The sequence below is a fragment of the Acomys russatus genome, chromosome 27 (assembly GCF_903995435.1).
Source record: "Acomys russatus chromosome 27, mAcoRus1.1, whole genome shotgun sequence".
NCBI lineage: Eukaryota > Metazoa > Chordata > Mammalia > Rodentia > Muridae > Acomys > Acomys russatus.
The window spans coordinates 36696319-36717896 of NC_067163.1; the positions used below are offsets into that span (position 1 = coordinate 36696319).

Sequence of the window (21578 nt, forward strand, 5' to 3'; positions counted from 1 at the left end):
AATTACACACAGTCATTTATAATTCATATACATTTAAGTAAATAAAGAAACAATAAAGAATTCAAATCTCTAGGAATCTCTATCAAGTGTATGAACTTCATAGGTAGAGCACTTGTAAGTTTCTAATACAAACTAACATCTGTTGTCCTAAGCTAGGGCATACATTGTAGAGACAGGCTTAGATTCTGTTAGAGTCGACTTATAGTCATGGCATTCTTTCCAACAAAGACAGATCTGAGGCAAGGTTACTGTTTAATTGACCTTCTTACAATGAAATTTGCCACTATGAATAATTCAGTATAGCAAATATTTTTTTTTCCAGCCCCTGCTCACATAATCCTCACTGGTTATAATGAAAATAAAAAAGTTTCTAAACCAACCCCCATTGTAATGGATGGCGTAATACTGGGGCAAGGACTCAATCTTGATTCCTTTAAAGCTTTTATCACATAGAATTGTAGCCCGGTACCTCCCCCGATTCCTCATAGCAAGCAGTTTTTCCCATGGCATACAGACAAAAGTTGAACAGCTCCTAAGTGGGTGAGAGCTAATAGGGTTGCTTAGCGATGGTCTTAAAGGGGCCTGGGACTCATTCATGACAAGGAAATTCCAGGACAATGAAGGAATCTCAAGTTTAACAGGACGTGAGCTGAATAGTAGAGACTAGTGGCTTCAGTCTTTGAAAAGTTGAGAAAGAAATAGTATAACGATTTTCGCTTTTTAAAAAGTCAAGAACCTTATATTTAATGTTAAAAAAAAAAAAATCAACTTGGCTTTTCTAGCAGCTTTGTGCCAAATGGCTTTTAAAACACTACATGTGATGCAGTTTTCCAGAACATAGTTGGTGATAAAACGCTGGACTCGGCACTGAACACAATCAGGCACTAGACGGATTTTTCTACTTTTATAAAAAAAAATAAAGTAAAAAGAAAAGCTTAAATTGATAATTGCCAGTACCTTTGGGACTCATGAGTGTTGCTTCCACAGCCTTCCCTCCGTCCCCACACCTGGCCTCGTCAAAGGGTAGGCACTGTTCTCCGGTCCCTGCAACCACCTCAGCATTTTTAGTCAAGTCTTTGGCTCCCGTGAGTGACTTTGGGCGATAAATCCTGCGGGTGTTAGTATCCGAAACGTACAAATCTCCGGTGACTGGATCCGTTGCCAGGTAGTATCTGTGAGCGGGGTTGCTACTGTGAAAAGATTCGTGTGTAAATATTAGGAGAGAGCTACTCCTTGTACACTGCGGGAAATGAAAGGCGAAATAAAACACACCAAGAGGAAGTGCTTATAAACTGGACCCCAAGCTGGGCGTGGTGGTGCACGCCTTTAATCCCAGCACTTGGGAGGCCGAGGCAGGTGGGTTGCTGTGAGTTCGAGGCCAGCCTGGTCTACAAAGCGAGTCCAGGACAGCCAAGGCTGCACAGAGAGACCCTGTCTTAAAAAAAAAAAAAAAAAAACCAAAATAAAACAAACAAACAAACAAACAAACTGGAGTTCATTGTCAAAGGCTGGTCGAGGAGCACGATAAGTGATAGTGACCTCAGGGACTGTGGTCTGAGGCAGCAAGTCTCTGAGATATTTTTGATCCTGTGATATTTTTATTTCTGGCTTGATGTTGAGTATTCAACAACTTACTGTCAGTCACTATTTTTAATGTGAGTTGTTGTTGTTGTTATTGTTGTTTTTGTTGTTATTATTAATTGTGTATGGGTGTTTTGCCTGCAAGTGTATGTGTGTACTATATGTATGCCTGGTGCCAAACGAGGCCAGAAGAGAGCATCAGACCCTGGAACTGGAGTTACAGACACTTGGGATCGGCCACGCTCGTGAGGACCCAAATGTGGTCCTCTGAAAGAACAAGTGCTCTTAACTGTGGAGCTATGTCTCCAACCCCCACCAACAGCCATTCTAAAAAACAATTGCCTTTGGAGGCAACATGCTGGAGCCCAAAACAAAGATGCAAGTTCTCTACGTTGCTTTTGCCCTGACAGACAGATGAAACTTATCCCAGGGAAAGACCTGCCGGGCACATTCTCCACTGACCCGTCATATGACTGGCGCAGGGCTTATCATGTTGTTTTTGCTATAAAAACCACAACAAACAAGCCTGGCTCCCCAAGGTAGCATTATGCCCATCTCAGTTGCTGCTCTCTCACAATCCAGGAAAGCAAATGGTGCTGGCTCAATGTCTGTTCAGAACTATAGGAATAAATGGCATAATGTATTCAACTGTAGAACGCCATCTTCGAACGCCATCTTCTTAGGAATGTGACTTTTAGACCGTGTGCAAATATGGTCTTGAAAAGACTGAAAATACTTGAAATGATTTGGTGTTTCAATGAGGATGGCAATAGTGGAATTCGTCAAATAACATCCACCTTTTGATAACAAGGTTGGTTTCGTATCCTCTCTGTCTCTGTCTCTCTTTCCATCTTGCCTCCCTTCTCTCTTCCGTCTCTTCACAGTCAGATACGCTTGTCTACATTTATTTCATATGTGAACACCTGTGAGATTGTAACTCCTAGAAGAAATGCCATAGACGCTGCACATATAAAGGCTTTATTAATGTGGCTACCTAAACAAGAATGACACCTTAAACATGCTAACATAGAAGGGGGAAAGCTTATGAGGCCTCAACCCTACACAAGGAACTCCAGGCAACTAAGAAGCTCAGAGAGTAAGAGAAATAGTCTTCCCCAAGGAAGCCACCATAAGCCACCAAATGCACGGACACACACACTCACACACCACCATAAAAAACAACGAAAGAAGCCATAGACTTGAGAGAGCATGGGGAAAATTCATAGGAATTTGGAAGGTAGAAAGGGAGAAGATACATGATATAATTATAATCTCAAAAATATTAAAAATATGTAATATAAACCTAACATGAACATTTTATTATAATAATGTGACTGGATTTTTTGATTACTAATAATGTTATACTGCAATGACACAGTGTTTAGCTTCTTTTCAGTTTTTACTTAGTTTTTTGTGTGTTTGTGCGTTTGCGTGTGTGGTATGTGTGTTTGTGTTTGTGTGTGTGTGTGCATTGATGTTGGTATCTTCCTCTATTGTCATTTCCCTTATTTTTTGAGATAGGGGCTCTTACTGAATCTGGAGCTTGTAGAGTCATCTAAAATAGCTGACCAGGGAGGTCCTGATCCATCTACCTCTGCCCCGCAATGCTAGAAGTACAGGCATGTGCAAATGTGTCCAGCTTTCACGTGGGTGCTGGAGGTTTGAACCAGGTTCTCTTGTTTTCAAAGTAAGCAGGCTTATTCATCGGACCATCTCTAGTCTTGTCCCCCTGACCCCGTTGTTTTCTAAAGTAGTGACTGTGTGTACTTTTATGCAAAAGGCTTTATTCCAATAACAGGTTGGTAGGGGAGTGTAGTAGATGCTAATATCCACTAGACATACTCAGTAAGAATCAGCTATGCTTAATGTTTGCTCTTGTCCTGTCTACAGCGAGATTTCAATATGTCTTTCATAATACTGTAAGGTCTGACTTGCTTCCTGCCTGAGGATGTTGGGAGTAAAAGTCTCAGCATGTGAATAGATACAAATTGGCTTATTTCTGCTGGCAAATCATCAGTTTGGTACGCACTGAACTATCAGAGTAATGTTCAGGCTCATCTTAAGATGGCCACTGAGAGCCAGCTCCTTGATTGCTTTCCTCTGGCGGGACGGCCTTGCCAGGCCACAGGGGAAGAGGTCATGGTCATTAGTGATGCAACTTGATGAGCTGGGGTGGATGGGTAGTGGGGGCTCCCCTTTTCTGAGGAATAGGGAAGGGGGGAGAGGACAGAGGGGAGGGGGTCAGAGGGTGGGGCTGGGAGGGGAGGAGGGATGTAAAGTGAATAAATTAAAAAAAAAAAAAAGAAAAAATAAGTAATTCTAACGAAGCTACACAAAGCATGCATACTTTTTCATTGTTCGCTTTGATATATGAGATTTTGGCTATCTGAGTGTTGGCGGCCCACTCGCTAGCCATGGGGCGTGAGATTTCTTGGTGCAAAACAAGTACACATTCAAGGCATAAGTGGGCTTTGATTGGCACTGGATTTATCCAGTTGGGTGGTAAAGTGATCACGTCCATGGGGGTGGGGGGAGGCGGAGTTACCTCTGCTGGGTAATGCATCTCCTTTCCTTTTTTCTTCTGAAACAGTCTCATCATAAAGCCTAGGCTAGCCTTGAGCTCACAACGTAGCATTGCCTGGTTTCAAACTCATTATCCACCTGCCTCTCCTATGCTGGGGTTACGGTTTGCACCAGTGTCCTGAAGATACACACACTTTCAAGTCAGGCAACATAGCTTTACAAAGTTTGGTAAGGGAAAGGTTGGACGGTGCACACGATCCTATTGTCTAGACAGAGCCATGTGGAAGAGCTCATGGTCCAAGAAAGGAGGGGCCAAGAAAGGAGGGGCCAAGAAAGGAGGGGCCAAGAAAGGAGGGGCCAAGAAAGGAGGGGCAGCCTCATGTGGCAAAGGCCAGCTACTCCTGACACTCCAGCTTCACACACTGGGGAAGCATCGCTACAGAGCATCTGAAACAGGACAAAAATGATACCAGGAGTTGACATGGCAACAGGGATGGGCAAATTTTTACAAGGCCCCACTCCTAGATGACAACCAAGAGTTGCTGAGGCAGAGAGAGAGAGAGAGAGAGAGAGAGAGAGAGAGAGAGAGAGAGAGAGAGAGGGAGGGAGGGAGGGAGGGAGGGAGGGAGGCGAAAAGAAATACTCTTTCAGTTTTCTTCAGAGATGAGCTTGCTGACAGGTTCACTAATCCCAAGTGGTCAGCTCTAAACACATGTGCATATGAGCAACACTATAAGGACTCACTAGTACGCACACACAAATACATAAATACACACACACATGTAACAATAATGGAAGTCACAAATTTGAGGGGGCATAGGATTGGCAAGCAGAAGAACCAGTAACAATAAAACTAAATAAAAAGTGCTACCCACCCCCACCCCCCCCAAAAAAAAACCAAAACAGGACAAAAGCAAGTCTGGAAAATTCTAGTTGACAGACCTCTGCGACAGACAGCCATGACAGTGGCATTCCCAACCACACACACACAGCAGTAAACCTGAATGGCTCCCTGACAGGGTGTGCTAGAACCTGCTCTTAGTGTCCCAAAGGTCATTGATGGGCTGGTATGTCAGTACTAAAGAGTGGTAGGTTTGCAATGAGCAGTGTACCTCGTATGTAATCGGAGGTTGTCATGGCTCAGAGCAGTCTCCAGTTGCCCATAGGGCATAGGAATGTACGAAGGCCATCTTTTGGGGGAAATCTATATTCATCAATAGAAGCCCAGAGCATTTCCCTGGGATTGATTGTCTGAGACTTTACTGTTTCAGGGGGCTTAAAACAACCATCTGGACTAACAGCAGCAAAAACCAGGAAGTGAGCTCTGGCGGACATCTTTCCATCTTTTGGGTACCGCACTTTGATTCTTTACGCATCCAAGATGACCTAGATGCCAATTATCAAGACATCTTCCCTATAGCTTTGTCAATTGGGCACAGATCCAGGGGCAAGTGTGGGCTGGTTACACTCATTTATTTTTCTCATAATTCAGCCTTCGTAGATATGAGAGAGAGAGAGAGAGAGAGAGAGAGAGAGAGAGAGAGAGAGAGAGAGAGAGAGAGAGAGAGAGAGAGAGTCGCAGAGAACGGCACAAAGAATACATGCTATTAACGCTTTTATCTTTTCACTTGGAAACTGTGCCATAGCTCTTAGTGCACAAAGCATTAGAAGAAGCATAGCAAATTCTATTTATGTATTAAAGCAAAACTGCCTATTTTATGCAAACCAAAAGACTGGATAGATGGCTACAAATAGGGATTGTGAGGTTGTCTTTCTATTAAATCAATAAGAAATGCTGACTCAAGTTTTGACAATTTTATATCGAAAATTTAATTAATCCAAACTCATAAGACTTATGATAGAGATTTTCTTTGATCCTTTAATTGGTAATATAAAATTCACAAAGTTGATTTTTTTTATAGTCCTATATGTTTAAATGCCCCTTAGCTGGTATTAATGAAGTAACTTAAGTTTTTAAATTAGAATTTAAGGAATTTGAACAAGGGTGAGCTAAAATTTAATATCTTACTAAAGGGGTCTGTTAGCAAAGTAATAAACATCAGAGGGGGAGATTTAGATTATCAAACAGAAACCCATTTTACAATCATTTCAGTGTTACCACTTAAGAAGAAAATTAAATGATTACAGTATAACTTAATATAACCGAGGGATTTTATTTTCTATACCATTTTGGCAGTACTTAAGAGCACGGCACAAGAACATCCTATTAGAATCTTTAAATAATAAGGCTTATTACCTTAATATTCTTGGCCAATATTTTACTGTGGCTTCCATTAGTATATTTAATGACAGTTTACGGTGCATGAGATACAGGAAGAGGACCAGAAGCAGATGCTTTCTAACTACTGACTCTTCTACAAAGGACGACGCCACGCCCACATGCCGAATTCATCACGTGTTGTGATTTCCTTTCTCCCTGTCCCTTGTTCCTGAATCACCTACAGTGAGGCTACAATGAAAGCCAGGCTAGCCAACGGGAAGATGTTTCTGGCAGGGGTTCTAATTCCTTCCTCCCATCCTTCTTTCCTCTTAAAAATTTCTTTCTTCTTCTAATGAGGATTGAATCGAGGGCCTTATACCCGCTGGGCAAGCGCTCCACTGCTGAGCCACACGCATGCCTTTTACCCACTGTTTATTTTGAGAGGGTCTCACTACCTTACCTAGGCTGACCTTGGGCTCTCTGACTTAGCCTCCTGAGTAGCTAGGATTACAGAAGGGCCTGTGTTGCTAGGCTTGGAAGTAACTTCAGTTTTTAAAGGGCTAAATGAGGAAGCTCTAATGAATTTAAATATTTTGATTTTTTTGTCAGGTCAATTTAGGCATTCCTTTTTTTTTTTTTTTTTTAGCTTTTAAAAGATTTATTTGACAAGGTTCACTTAGTGCAATACACCTAAAAGGAAATCACAATACAATGAAAGACTTAAATCAAGGTCTCAGAATTTCATACAAACACCAAGACCAAAAATCCTAAAGTAATGGTATTGCGTCTGAAAATTTCTCCATTAACTTAAAAAAAAAAAGGCTTTAAACTCATGTGCCTTACAGGTTATCAAATGAAATTAGAATTAACAAACAAAAATATGGAACGCTTCACGAATTAGGCATTCCTTTGAACATGCCACTTGTTCATGATGCTAAGATATTTCCCCCACTCTCTGAGTCTTTTCTTCAGCGAACTCAAGGCAGCCCTCAGCAAGCTGACCATAACTGGCTTCAACCAGCATCTTCCCGTTACCCACACAAATCTCTGCTTTTACTCTTGAAATACCTTGCTTACTTCAGCTCAGACCCCAGTTTTATTTATTTACTGTCCTTTTTTTTGGTCCCTTGAATGTCTTCCTTTTTGCTGTTCTGATCAAGCAGATTTTATTTTAAATCTAGCTCAAATATCAACACTTTCTGGAAACTTCCTTACTAGGCTGGTATCTCCCAGTTTTCTCTTCCTCCAAGAGCCATCTTTAAGGAACAGTTGTATACACATTGTGTCAAAAAAAAAAAAAAATCCTACTGATGATGTCAGTCAGTGACAAACATGTCTAGTTTGTTACTATATGTGATTTCCTGAGGGCTTTGTCTTAGATTACCAGTCATCAAAGTGTCTGGCACATGGAGACTGTTTAATAATATTAGTTTTAATGCTCAGGAGTATCGATTTACGACTCAAATAGTGTATCCTGCCTGGGTGGCACAGAAAGGAAATGGAGAAGCTCCAATGTGGTCAAAATGACACATAGAGGAAGCTGACAGAGGCCCAGGTGAGAGGGATAATGGCGTCACTGCAAAATGCCATGAGTGACTCTATGTTGACTTCATATTTGGTGGCTGTATGCTTAACAACACAGTTCCAGACACAGAGATTTTGTTTTTTTTTTTTCAAAAATGATGGTTGTAAATAACTTGTCAAATGACTGTGAAATAAGTCTACTCATTTTCATTTGTTGAATTTCCAGAAAATCTCCCTATAGAATCCTAGCCACAGACAACATAAAAAACGAGAGGCACGGTACAGCGGGAAGAACCTACACGTGAGAGGGGCTCAAATCTCTGTCTTGTATTTCTTAATGTATTCCTAGGGATGAGATGCGATGTCTTCCAGCCTCTGTTACCTCATGCGCAACCTGAGGGATTGCTGTGTGCCTCTCTAGTAACATACAAAAAGTAGCTGGCACAGTGCTGGCATATAATAGGCCAACTTGTTAAAAGGTAGGCTTTCGTAGTCTTCTGCATTGCTGGGAGCATTTTCACATGGGGCTGGTTTACATGCCTGCCCTCCTTTCCTTTTTCTCCATAGTTAAGACAACTGTTGGTACTCTGCTGGGGCCTCTCAAAGTATGCTCAGTGTTCTGGGGGGGTGGGGTGGGGGGAGATTTAGTGTTAATCTTTGGCATGTGACTGGGTCATTAGTTGAGAGGATAAGATCAATACAGAATCTTAGGGAAGGGTCCTGGGACATGCCTGGGTATTCTGATCAGCAGCAGCCACAGATCTGTCAGTAGGACTCTGTGCTTTGCCAGCTGTCAGTCTCTACAACAGTTTCAGTGAGCTATACTGACGTGCCCATCTAAGACACCTGACATAAAATATCACTGACTTTTTTATATGTCATCATATTAGATATTTCAATGGCCAAACCAGATCTGGCATGTCTAACTGTGCCTTTCACTAGCTTTTGTCTAAAGCGTGTTCTTTTCCTCCGTCTTCTTCTTATATTATTAATAATTATTATTTGTCTTTAACGAATAGGTGTTAGAAAACTATGCCAACATGGCTTTACTGTAAGTAACTTCTTCAGGCACGTAGACATATCAATATGCTATCAAAAGCTTTCGGGCTGATGGCACTCTCTATTCATCTTGAGCTTTGAAGAAAGTCTTTTCCTTCATAATAACAGCACTAAAAAAAATACTAATCCTCGAACCTAGTAACAATTCTAGTATGGTAAAAGTAGAAAGCACAGGTGGAGATAAACGTAGGGAACGCTGCACAGGAGGGGCCCTTTCCAAGTACAGTCAGGGTCCCTAGTAATATGTTCGTATTGATCAGATAGATACATGTTTTAAAATTTTGCTAGGAAACGGTGACACATGATTTTAATCTCCACATTTGGGAAGCAGAGGCAGATGGACCTCTGAGTTTGAGACCAGCCTATTCTACAGAGTGAGTTCCAGGACAGTCAGAACTACACAGAGAAACTCTGCCTCAAAAAACCAAAAGCCAAAAACCAAAACAAAACAAACCAAACACACGAAACAAAAAAAAAAAAAAAAAAAAAAAAAAACAACCCAACAACAACAACAACAACAACAACAAACAACAAAAAACCCCAACCCAACCCAACCCAAAACCAAACAAAAACCCAAACCAAACCAAACAAAAATTTATCATATTACAGTATTTTCAGTTATTTTTCCTCCAATACTTTCCTAAACTGAAATAGCTTTGGGCCCAATAAGACATGATGTCCTGGATACCAGTCAAGCTACACCGTCTCTTTAAAACTTTGCTGTGTTTCAACTTTTGTTCTGTTTCATAAGGCTTAGGTTACATAAATCAGTATCTGCACTGTAGAATCCTTTATGACAAGATTTTTTTTTTTAATGAACCAACTTGAAAATATTTCTAAAATTATATCACACAATCTATTTTCCAGTAAGTTATGTAATTGTCCAATTAAGCAGTTTTAATTCCTTAGATGTTCTGTGATTCTGAGTTTCCTTTCAAGAGGATGTTATTAAAAACAGTTTCAGAGAGTCACATTGAAACACAAGAAGGACATTGGAAAATATGCAATCACCTTTAAGCAGGATGCTTACCTATGTCTAAAATCTTTATTTCTTGGTGGAAGCAGATAAAAGAAAGGTAAAGAAAAGCAGAGTTAGAAAAGGCGTCTGAAATATAATGAGATCAATAGTGGGGTTTTAATTACTTGGACGGAAAATTGCAATTTAAGCTGAGAAAACACTGGCAATGAACTTTGTAGGCAAAATCTTATCAAACTGCTGTCAGAATTGGTTGATTCTGGTAATCACACTTAAAACAAAGCAAGACAATGACACTGTTGGTACTCTCTGCATGGTGGCCAATGACTGGGTTGACCCAACCGAACATCCAATACTCTTGTTCTTCTGCCATCACATCTTAGGCCTCCATTTCAACCACTGTGAAATAACAGGTGAGTTCCTGTGCTGCGTATTTATTCTAAGGGAAATTTAGGTGATTAAAAAAAACTGGCTTTACCTTTCAGTTTGCAGAAAAACCACTGGAATAAGATATTTTCCATATCAGACAACTTTCTACTCCTTTACAAACTAATAACACTACATATTGCTGACCTTCTAGCTCCAGTTAAAAACAAAGTCCTTTCTAGGGCGAGTTCTAAACTGTGGGGTGTATGTATAACTAAATAAATCAGCATATCATATACAACTTCATTTTAAAGGGCATGCTTGCCTTCGATCGATGCCCTCAACGGAGGAAAGACATACCTTAGTTCTAAAACACTGGTTACGTTGCCAGAAGGGAATATTCGTCGGACGTAGTTGAAATCTCCTACGTACAGACTGCCGTCGATCCCACAGGCCAGCGCGACTGGTGCCAGCAGTTTGTTCCCATCAGCTTGACCATTGCAACTTGGGCATGAGATGCTGCGCCTCCGACCATTACCCATGATGCTACTGACCACTGGAGGCTGCTGGGAGATGAACTGATTTTCCCCGTTTCCTTTGTACAGTATACCTGGAGGAAAGCACATTTTTTCCCCCTCTTATGATGGAAATGAGTGATGAAAGGCAAACCCAGCCCCTAGAAATCGCACTACAGTGCAGTGTCTTTCCGAGTTAGAACTGGAAACTTTTAGAGTTCTTATGGAAAGACCTCTAGTTACAATTAAGATAGCACATAATAAAGTACATAGGGTATATTTAAAAAGTTCTGTCTGTTATGATTTAAAAGACTAGTGACTAGAGGAACAAAGGACTAAGAGGAGGAATTTAAAAAAAAAAAAAAAAACAAACCAAATTCTTAACACCAGAGATTCTCAATCTTGGCTGAACATTGGAACAGTCTGGAGTGCCATAAAAAATACTGATGGCTGGTCCTTACCCCAAGAGATTTCTGATTTAATTGGTCTGGGTGCAGCCTTAGCATTTAGATTTTTAAAAACTCTCCAGGTGATCTTAATGTGCAACTGAGTTTGAGAACCATGCTCTATATAATATTCTCCGGGGAGCAGAAAGTTTGCCTAATTGTTAATCAATGTGGAGAATATTACATATTAACCTGATTAATAAAAGTGAACCCTGGGAATATGAGTTTCTTATGAATTTACCATGAGTCTTTAAAAAGCTAAAAATACTTGAAGGAAACAAAAGTTAGAAAGTATTTATTTATAGGTCTCCGGATTGTAACAACACAGTCTACCACTGAGTCATGCCCCTGGCCTATTTTCAATCCTATCATACCCGTCAAGGGGCAGTCTTGCTTCACATTCGTCTGACATATACATATGTACATATACATATAAGCGTACATATATATGCACATATATGTATTTATTTAAAATGCCAAACACAATGAAAGCAGAAGGCCATTCTGTCATTCAAACTGAACTCTGCTTTAAGGACTGAAAGTGTCAATAACTTTACAAAGACAAAAACGCCAGTCTGCTCCTTGACGGCCTTCAAGGAAAACGCGAGGACCAAAAATTCCCAAGGAATATCCAATATTTTCCTAGTAAGAAACTGGATTTGAGTTGAGATTTGATTTGGGATCACTTTGCTGTAACCACGTGCAGATCAATGGCTTGGGTCTGCTATCCACGGGCTATCAGCTGTTCCCGCCCCATGCATATTTTATGGCATTCCTCAATGTGTTATTATCTGTAGAAGCCACTTGCTGCGTTGGCTTTAGAGTGGCATATATTGTATTTATTGGGCTTTCTATGCTTCAGAGTGGTTCTCAGAGCTAATGATGCACTTCTGAGCAGACAGACCGTTAAAGGAATAATCTTGCAAAAGCACAAACAGAAAACTCGAGAACATGATTTTTCCTCCACTTTGGGATAATTTGAAAGTGAAGAAGTGATCAGAATAATTACACTCCCCTTATAGCTCAGAACATTTTAGGTGCATTTTGTGATTACTTTAAAAAAAAAATGCCGTGCTATTTGTGTGATGTAATAATCATGGCCAATTTACATAAAGAAATCAGGAATGATAAAACAGGTTTATTCAAATTTAAAGGAAAATAATTTAAATAAGTCTGGATCATAACAAGAGACGAAATACTTTTTGCCTTGAATATTCAAAGAAGACGCGGATGACACCTAAGATTTCTTCTTTCTGTGATTACATTATTTGACAATTATGGAAGTATAATTTCCTGGGAGAGTTGGTTCTGCAATTTTTTATCAGAAGAGCCCTGTGAGTCAGCCTGCTGCTGCTCTACTGCATTTGATGTATGCCGTGGCTTCTCATGCCTGGCCCTTCGCAAGTCTCCTCTGTCACAGCACAACAGAATGGCCAGCTTGACCATATTAGTTTCCCTGGTCCAGGGTGCCTGAACGGACCCCGTCACCTCCTCCATCGGTGTTCCTCTTTTTCTATAACTATAGCTCATCCAGCTTGTCACAGTTGCACATCACGTTGCTTACTCATCTAGACACATGTCACTTTGGAACGTTGGTACTCGTCAAACTGTTCTTGGATACAGTTTGAAACTGAAGTCAGTTCACCATGGGACTTAGGTGGCCTCACATTTTAAAGTAACATATTTCATAACAACGTTTTTTTGAAAGACAGAATTTTTGGCAGTTTAGTTTTTAAATCTGACCTGGTATTTTAATTAAAAAAAAAATACCCTCTCTATATTATTCTGCTTTAGAATATATGTGATTATGTATATTTACATTATTTAACCCTATACAATATCTATATACTTCCTAATCTTTCTGAGTGCTATTATCAAGTGTCCCAAATGTGGTGAATTACAGGAGGTCCTGCTGGGGCTTCATGCCTAGACTCTCCCTGTTGCTTGGCTGTCCTTTGGAGAAATCCTGTTGCTAATTGGTTATGAACTTTACACTGTGTTTTCATCATAACTAAGACATACCTAGAACAGTGTTCTCCGAGTTTGTCTGCAAAGGCCTCGTGCAGGAATATAAAAATACGTAGAAAACGTATGAAATATAATTTAAAATAATTTAATCAGGAGCAGCTACAAGCATGGTTGGCACATGCCCGTGCATTCTGAAAGACCACGATTCAGCTTAGTGTTACTCATGCAACAGACCGAGGCTACCACCACCTCAAACAACACTGATGACTCAAAGAAGCTTAGAGATAACATATGGCGTGTTCTCTTTAACTGGGAATTCCATTCTTTCTTCTTCTCCTCCTCCTCCTCCTCCTCCTTCTGCCTCTTCTTCCTTCTTCTCTCCCTCCCCCGCCTCCTTCCTCCTCCTCTTTCTTTTTCTTCTTCTTCAGTTTTAAAGCGTTCTAGATAGTGCCAAGCTTTCTATATGTAGCTAAGATTCTATTGAACCTCTGACCCTCCTGCCTTCACCTCTTCCAACGAACATGATTTATAGGTGTAGGTCACCAAGCTTAGCTTATGTGGTGATTTGGTAAAACTCAGAGCTTTGTGTTCGCTAGGCAGGCACTTTGGCACCCCAGCTACACCTCTACATTTATAATATATGTGCTGTGGTCCCAACCTTCTGCAATATAAACTGATGACCAGGATACATGGCAAAGGAAGAGAGCTAAACACTGCTGCAGAGCCAGTAAAGGCGTGAGGAGTATTTCTGAGTTGTTGTTGTTATTATTATTATTATTATTTTTGTATTTCTGAGTTATTTTTCTTCTGAAGTGATCCACTCTTTCGCCTTCATCATCTCAAGGCAAGGCATCAGCATTCTTAAAATACTGACTTGGAAACTACTTTTGAGTCAGTATACTTAGGAAGTCAAGATGCGCTCTTCCCAATACTCTTATTTTTAAAGACAGACACAAACATCAAAGAAACATCAGCTTGAAAGTGACCATCAATCATGAGCATTTAATCGTGTGAGAGTCTCAATTCAACACCCCAAACCTTTCAAAGAGTCCAAAGGGATACTGCTTGGCAAACATGAGCTAGTCATGGAAGGCCAATGGAGGCCTCTCAGTATGAGAAGGCTTAAGACAGGCTAGAGTTGGTAACCGTGTGGCCCTGCCTCTTTAAGAAAACACCTTTGGATGCTCTGATTGTGGACAAGCAAGCCAACAGAATGTCAGACACAGTCGAGGCAACAGAATTCCTTCCCCCAGAGCTATTCTGTATGTGAGGAAAGGGTTCCCACTTCTCAGGGCATGTATTCTTGGTTTCTGATTTCCAAAATATACTTCTCCAGAGCACACTAATTATCATATTATCAGGCCTGCTAGAAGTAGTATTTTAGTTTTTTCCCTCTCCCTCTCTCACGTTATTCATTTATATTGCCCCTAATGCTCACAAAATCAAGCTACAGTATTTTTGAGTAAGAGATCTTTTTCCCTCCTTTCTTTCTTTCCTTCTTTTTCAATACAGGCTAAACAAAAGTTGGGGGAGAGAGAACAGAGCTAGACACTTGGAACAGACTAATTGCCCAAGAGTCAAGAATCTACTGGAGATCTCTTGGTAAAGTCACATGGGGTTTTATCTTGGCTTACAATAAATCACATTGCCTCCAGTTTTGGTAACTCTTTCTAAAGCCCCCCACCCCCATTTTTTATTTTGTCTTTTTTTGCACACACTGCTGTGTAGAATTAGGCACTCACAGATTAATTTGTAGAGAAGATGCTCACAGAGACAGAGTGATTTTACGAAAGTCAGGCAGGGATTTACGCTCTGGTGGTGAAATTACTGTCACAACGAACACAGGAAGACTTTAAAACCCAGCATTAGAATCATGTGATTTCAAGGCTTTTGTGGCCTTCACGTCATATCTTTATCTTCATTTTCTCCTACTAACTCCAATCCTACAGGGTACCGAGGGTAAAATGCGGCGGCAGCATAATCAGAGCGCGGGTGGGCGTAGTGACTGGCGGGCAAGAGCTTACCGTTCTGAACATCCAGCACGTGATGTTTATCCAGCGTCCAGCCGCCCATGTTGGAAGCGTCCAGCTCATAGCCTTGCAAAATGGCGGTCCTCTTTTCCCACAGAGTCAGGTCCAAGCACGACTCATATTCGTATCCAACTGACACTGTAAGCAAAACAAGCCAGAGCTGATCCTCCCAACCGTACAGGAAAAAGAAGCTATTTCATGAATTGGAGGGGGACTCACAATTGTGATCTGAGAGAAATGTTCCTTTTTATGTAAGATTTGATCATCTCAAGGATAAAAACAACCGTCTCCAAATGTTAATTTTTTTTTTTTTTTACCGATTTAATAGAAAATAAGGCCCCTCATCACTCTTATAGGGGATTCTTAGCACAATATTAGGTCCAAACTGGAAGACTAGTTAAATAATTATAATGAGTATGTTAGCAGCAAATTTTGATTAGGCAAAACCAACTACAAATATATATATATATGATATATAAACATATAAAAATTATATATATAATACATATAAATGATACAAATGGTTTAGTTCTATACGAACTTTTATTATGGAACATACTTATGGTAAGCATTTATACTTTAATTATGAATTGATATTGATTCACAATGAGTGACTTCAGAGTTTACAATGAACCAAGGATTGGTAACTCTTTGATTGATGAGAACTAATTCAAATCTACACTAGATTTTAATTTTGGAGAACAACAACAAAAAATCTATTTTAAAGTAAAACTGACGCTATAAACCCCATGTTTTCATTTAGCTATTGGTGGCCTGGCCTGAGCTTGAAGCTGCCATTTGACATGGCAAAACTTTGATGGTACTGTCCAGTCCTCCAGTCATTCAGTGAACCGAGTGGCCCCATGTCTTCAGATCACCCTGACACTGGCTCTCTGGTCAGAGGAGCTGAAATAATTCTTGGATCCAAAGTTTGTTTGATAGTCTGATGAACACCTCAGTGTGACATACGGAAAAAAAAAAAAATTAAAGCAATGATTGAAAACAAGTTATGAGGGATAGGAAGAAAACACACAGAAAAGGACAGAGCAGGAAAAGAAAGAAACAGGAAAATAGCAACAAGGAGAAAGAATCCAAGAACCCGGAAATCGTAAGATGATTCCAGCCAGAAATGCCGACGGCTCTCCTCCCACCATCCAGTCCTTTTCCCACCGTGGATGCAAACCAACTGTCTGGGACTTCCCCGCGTGAACTTGCTGCCGCCAATTCTGTTTATCCTGCCACTTGTCCCAGGCTCCTGACAACTTCTTTATTCTTCTGACCTCGAACCCACTTTTTCAGTGTGGAGAAGACACCCACAAAACTTACCGACGGCCTCAGACAGGCCGTAGACTTTCTGATTGTATGCATCCGTCTTATCCCAGATGAAAGTGTAGGCCAAGTTTGGCGAGGCAGGAAACCACTTCTGGAAGAGCCTTCCTACCACAGCCACCATCAGATGGACCTTCATGAGGTTAAACGGTATGACGGCCTGGGTCATGGTGATCTTAAGAACTGACTTGTACCCCGCAGCTCTGGAACTCAGGTAGGAAAGCTTCAAGTCCGTTCCTGGAATTGTGGTTTCTTCATGCAGGACCTGCGGTGGAGATACGCACAAGCTCCTCAGTGGGACCGTGCAGGCCTCACGTGAGAAGATATGGTGACCGGAGCCCAACGGAGCCCGTGAAGATAAGACACAGCAGGGCTCACTACCCACAAACAACATCTTATCCCATAATTATAAACAGCTCGGCAGCCAGCCTAATGTTCTCCTCCAAAAAGCTCCTCATCATTTATTTGAGTTAATCATGCTCCTCATGTGGCTGTTGGTACCCTGACTTGTCGGCTTCGTCGTCATCACAGCAGATTCTCACTAATGCGTCTTCTATTCCAGTCACTCGGAGACCAGAGCTGACGTCTGTACAATGGTCGGATGAGAACAGAGATGTCATTAGCTGGTCTCTTAGTGACCTAAGCCTGTGGCCTCATTAGTCTACCTAGGTCACTGATAGAAAGATAGGTATGACGACAGGGAGAGCAGAGCCATCTGGGTTAAACTGTAGTCAACCCCAGTCACACACCGAGAGGCAGAGTAATGACATCATGGTCGCATCATTACACACTGAACTACAGAACCATCGAGTTTTGATAACATGGTAAATGAGCTGATGTTTTAAAGCCGTGCGTATTATTTTTCCCAGAGAGTAACTAAAATGCACACGGACGATAAAACGTATTTCTGATTTCTGACTTTTATACATGTAAGGCTACCTCTCTCTTCTACATTAAACAGATTCTTAGCCCTATGCTCAGCTCCAATGTGAATAGCTCAACAGATGGAAACAAATTTATGGGGGATGAAGAGTACCTCACACCCAAATATTACCTAACCATTTTGAAACACATTTGCCTAGTATATAAAGAATCTTAAAGAGTTTTATAAAGAGATGCTTACAAATATTCTTATTATTTTTGTGACTAATAATAGACCTTTATAGGCTTACCATGTACATTGTAATGTGCAAGGCTACCTTTGTGAACCTGTGCCTATCTCACCATTAAAAATGCTTCTTTCTTCAGCAGATGAATACGTTATCAAAACCCACATCTGACCAAAATTCATAGGACACCTGACCAAAGTATACCCAGCGCTAAGCAATCTACGGAAGGCTTGGGGGACATCACAGAAGGTGGAGAGGAAGAACTGTAAGAGTCAGAGGACCAGGACACTTTACTATATATGTCGGGGAAACTGCACCTGTGAAATCTCAGCAACATAGTTGCTTAGATAAGACCTGAAAAATGACACCACCAACTGACATGCCCACGCAGATGGAGGGGTGTGTGTGCAAATCTCACTCTGGGTGAAGAGCTACAGGTAATTAATGGCTGCTGAGAGGGAGGAATCAGTCCTTCCGGGAAGGAGTGCCCCCCTGACTAGTTGTCCAATTCCAAGCAGCCAGCCAGAAACACAGACACACAGGAGCAATATCAAACACTCTTACTTAGCTTATTTATGTGCACACATGTATGGATATATGTAACGATAATTAAAGAAGAGGTTGTGGATTTTTTATTTTTATCCTTGCACATTATCCACTCAAGAACTCCCCTAATTCCAAGAAAACCATGAAATTTAATGCTGATGGAACTTTTAAAAGAGGACAGGATGAAAAGCCAACAATAGAAGGGAGCTCATTCTGCTGTGCTGGGACGAAATGTCAATGCATTAGTTTGAAAAACAGACGTCTGTGAATCCCGAGAGGCCCCGAAATGGTATTTCCTCTTAATTTACTTTCAAAATAATTTCCCATACATTTGATAGTCTTTCTACTGGCAAGGGAAATGATTAATAACCACTTCCTGTGACCTGCTAGGAGTTGCTACTCTCTTTCAAAATATCATGTTATTCCTAATTTTAATAACCGACTATTGTCTGTGTCATTATTAACCTACTTCTATGGAACAAATGTCTGTAATTTAGTTCATTAAGGCGTGCATCTCTCCTATGTAATTTAACCTTACCATGTTATATTTTATTACTAGGAAATATAAATCCTGCCAAAATGGGAAAACACACCCTTAAGCCTACTTGTGCCAGCTGCATAATTTGCTAGCCCCACTCTTGACCCTTTTAAGCACTCAGAAGCCACACACTGCCACTCGACTTCCTATGTCTGTCTATTCTGTTCTCTTGCCGCTATTTCTCCCCTTTGCGATAGCTAAGCACGCCTGTTACCCGAGCTCTGGCCAGACAGCCATGTAAATAAAGTGGGCGGGGGGTCTGTCCGTTAGTTCTGTCTCCTGTGACTTGAGTTAGCCAGATCCGTGGTTCCATACTGCACAGGGTTCAAAGCCCCTCTGGGAAAGGATTGTCTTCTGCCCCTTTCCTCCTCCACTTTGCTTATTTTCCTGTTTTGATTAATTTTGTCTTACTTTTACCTGTTTACCCTGCGTGTGGGTGGGGAGGATGGATGCGGATGTAGGTCAGGGGACAGTCTGAGGGAGTTGGCGTTTTCCTTCTACCGCGTAGGTGCTGGGTGGGGGTGGGGGTCAGACGCAGGTCACCAGCTTTACTCACTGAGCTACCAGGCCAATGTCTACACATATTTTTTTTTTTCTAACTACTATGCTGCTGCCACATGAACTGTGCTCTCTCGCCCCCATCATCACTCTGTAGAACCAAGCCCCTCAGCAATGACGTGACTCGTTTACCCAGGGATTGCCCTCTCTCCCGAACTTTCCACTGTTCCGTCACATACCCACTGCATCTATAATGACAGGTTCATGTCTTAGTCGTTTTTAAATCCCTGTTGAGCACTTGGAACATCACAGGCACTCAGTAGGATTTTTACTACACGTCTACCTACTATGCGAATGAAAAGCAAAAGGGCCACACACACATTCATGGACTGCTTGAAACACATCACTGTGAGTAGATCTCCCTAGAAATCTGTCTACGTGTGGGCAGAGACTGCTTCTGAATAAGGCTGTGTAAGCAGTAAGAAGTTCTGAGTTTCAGTGTGGACCTGGAACAGGAAGCATCAAATTGAATAAAGGCCACAGCGGAGTTCTCAGAGCATCTGCTCAGAGTTCACTCGGAGTTAAAAATCTTCCTAGGGTCATTTCTAAACAGTGCTTGCCTGACAGCCTTTTGATAACCTATACATTTCTGTCTGCACTTCTCTGATAGGGCATCTCATCCACGTTTTAAATGCATCTATATGCGAGAGCTCTAGGATTTCTACCTGAATTTCAACATCTTTTCTGTTTTCTTAAGATAGGGTTTCTCTGTGTAACCTTGGCTGTCCTGGAACTTAATGCAGACTAGGCTGGCCTTGAATTCACAGAAATCCATCTGCCTTTGCCTCTCTGAATGCTGGAATTACAGGCGTGTGCTGTCCCATCGAATTTTTTTTTGTTTATATTTTTGTGTTTATTTTGTTGTTGTTATTGTATCTTATATTATTTATTTTTAAATATTTATGCATGTGTCTCTGTATGTCTCTGTGAGTATCTAACATATATGCCAAGGTACCTTGGGAGGCCAGAAGTGGGTGACGGAGGCCCTGAAGATGGAGATACGTGTTTCTGGGATCTGCCTGACACGGGTACTGGAAAGTGAACTGTGTGGTCCTCAGAGAGAGCAGCAAGTGCTTTTAGCAGCTGAGTCACCACCTCTCCAGCCTCATATGCTTCTTATTTTAAAACAGGATTTCACTAGGTTATCCAAAGGTAGCTTTGAATTCATTCTGCAGTCCAGAAAAGCTCTGAACCTAAAATGCTCCCACCTCAGCCTCTGATTGGCTGGAATTACAGGCCTGCACCATTGGCCTGGCTTTGAACCACACATTTTACTTTGCATTTTAGCATAAGGTCCATTGCTGTTGTACTTAATGTCCTACCTTTAAGATCTGAAAGTTACTTCTAAACACAGGCAGACAATCTAGATAGTTCAAGAGATAAAATGAAGATTTAACATGACTATTCCTTTAAAAGTTAAATATTTTTTTCCCATGGAGACTAGGGCATTAAGATATAAAATTATTAGCCTTTAAAACATGATAACTAAGTTTTGTAGATAATGCCTGGAGAAAGTTAATGTTTCCTGTCAAAAGTCATCTTTTCCAACATATTTTCCACTCTAGCACACATACCACACATTACAGAGGTAGGCTAGCCCTAGAATGCTGCCCCTGTTTATTGAAAGTGTTCTTTGCAACCCAAGACTGGACGTGCCTCCGCGCGGAGACACAGCCAGCCGTAACGCTGTACCTGTGTCTCGGGGATGATGGGGCTGTCCTCAGGGGAAGACCTGAAGAAGGTGGATAACGGTGAAGACACAATGATGGGGCTTGGCCTCACGAACCCACTGAGGTCACAGCTGGGGATGTCATTCTCTTCCTTCTTCATGACGAGGGTGTCCATCACATAAAAGACATTCCAGGGAATCCACACCGTGTGGTACTGAGTGAGGAACGGGGAGCGCTCAAACACCAAAGTCAGGGAAGCACCGCCATTAGCCACCAGGTCAAACCTAAGAACAGACAAGACGCACTTAGTGAGTTGCCACCGTGTAATGACTAACTTAGAGAGTCGTCGTCGCCGGCGTATGAGGATAAACTTAGTGGGCTGCCACCGTACTAATGCTCTCCTCAAGTGAAGACGAACCATGAGGAAAAGAACCTCTCTTCCTAATTTTCACATGAAATATCTCCAGACCTATGTCCAAACGGAACTGCATAGCAAGAATTCACACACTCCCTTTCTACTCACTGATTATTTGTGTTTTCCCAACTTCCTATCTGTCCTTTGCCACCATCCGAACTTAAGCTACAGACACCAAGAAACATCACCAATAAACACTTCAAC

General features: G+C 41.3%; 1 protein-coding gene across 1 annotated transcript in view; it reads right to left on the reverse strand.

The window, feature by feature from the left end:
• Tenm3 (teneurin transmembrane protein 3) overlaps positions 1 to 21578 on the reverse strand; it is a 505702-nt gene that overhangs the window by 45887 nt on the left and 438237 nt on the right. The window contains exons 16-21 of the mRNA XM_051169939.1: positions 20982 to 21243; positions 16536 to 16803; positions 15204 to 15347; positions 10611 to 10860; positions 9939 to 9959; positions 958 to 1190 (exon numbers count right to left, since the gene is read on the reverse strand). Of these exons, the coding sequence (XP_051025896.1) occupies positions 958 to 1190; positions 9939 to 9959; positions 10611 to 10860; positions 15204 to 15347; positions 16536 to 16803; positions 20982 to 21243 (1178 nt within the window). The remainder of the gene's footprint in view (positions 1 to 957; positions 1191 to 9938; positions 9960 to 10610; positions 10861 to 15203; positions 15348 to 16535; positions 16804 to 20981; positions 21244 to 21578) is intronic.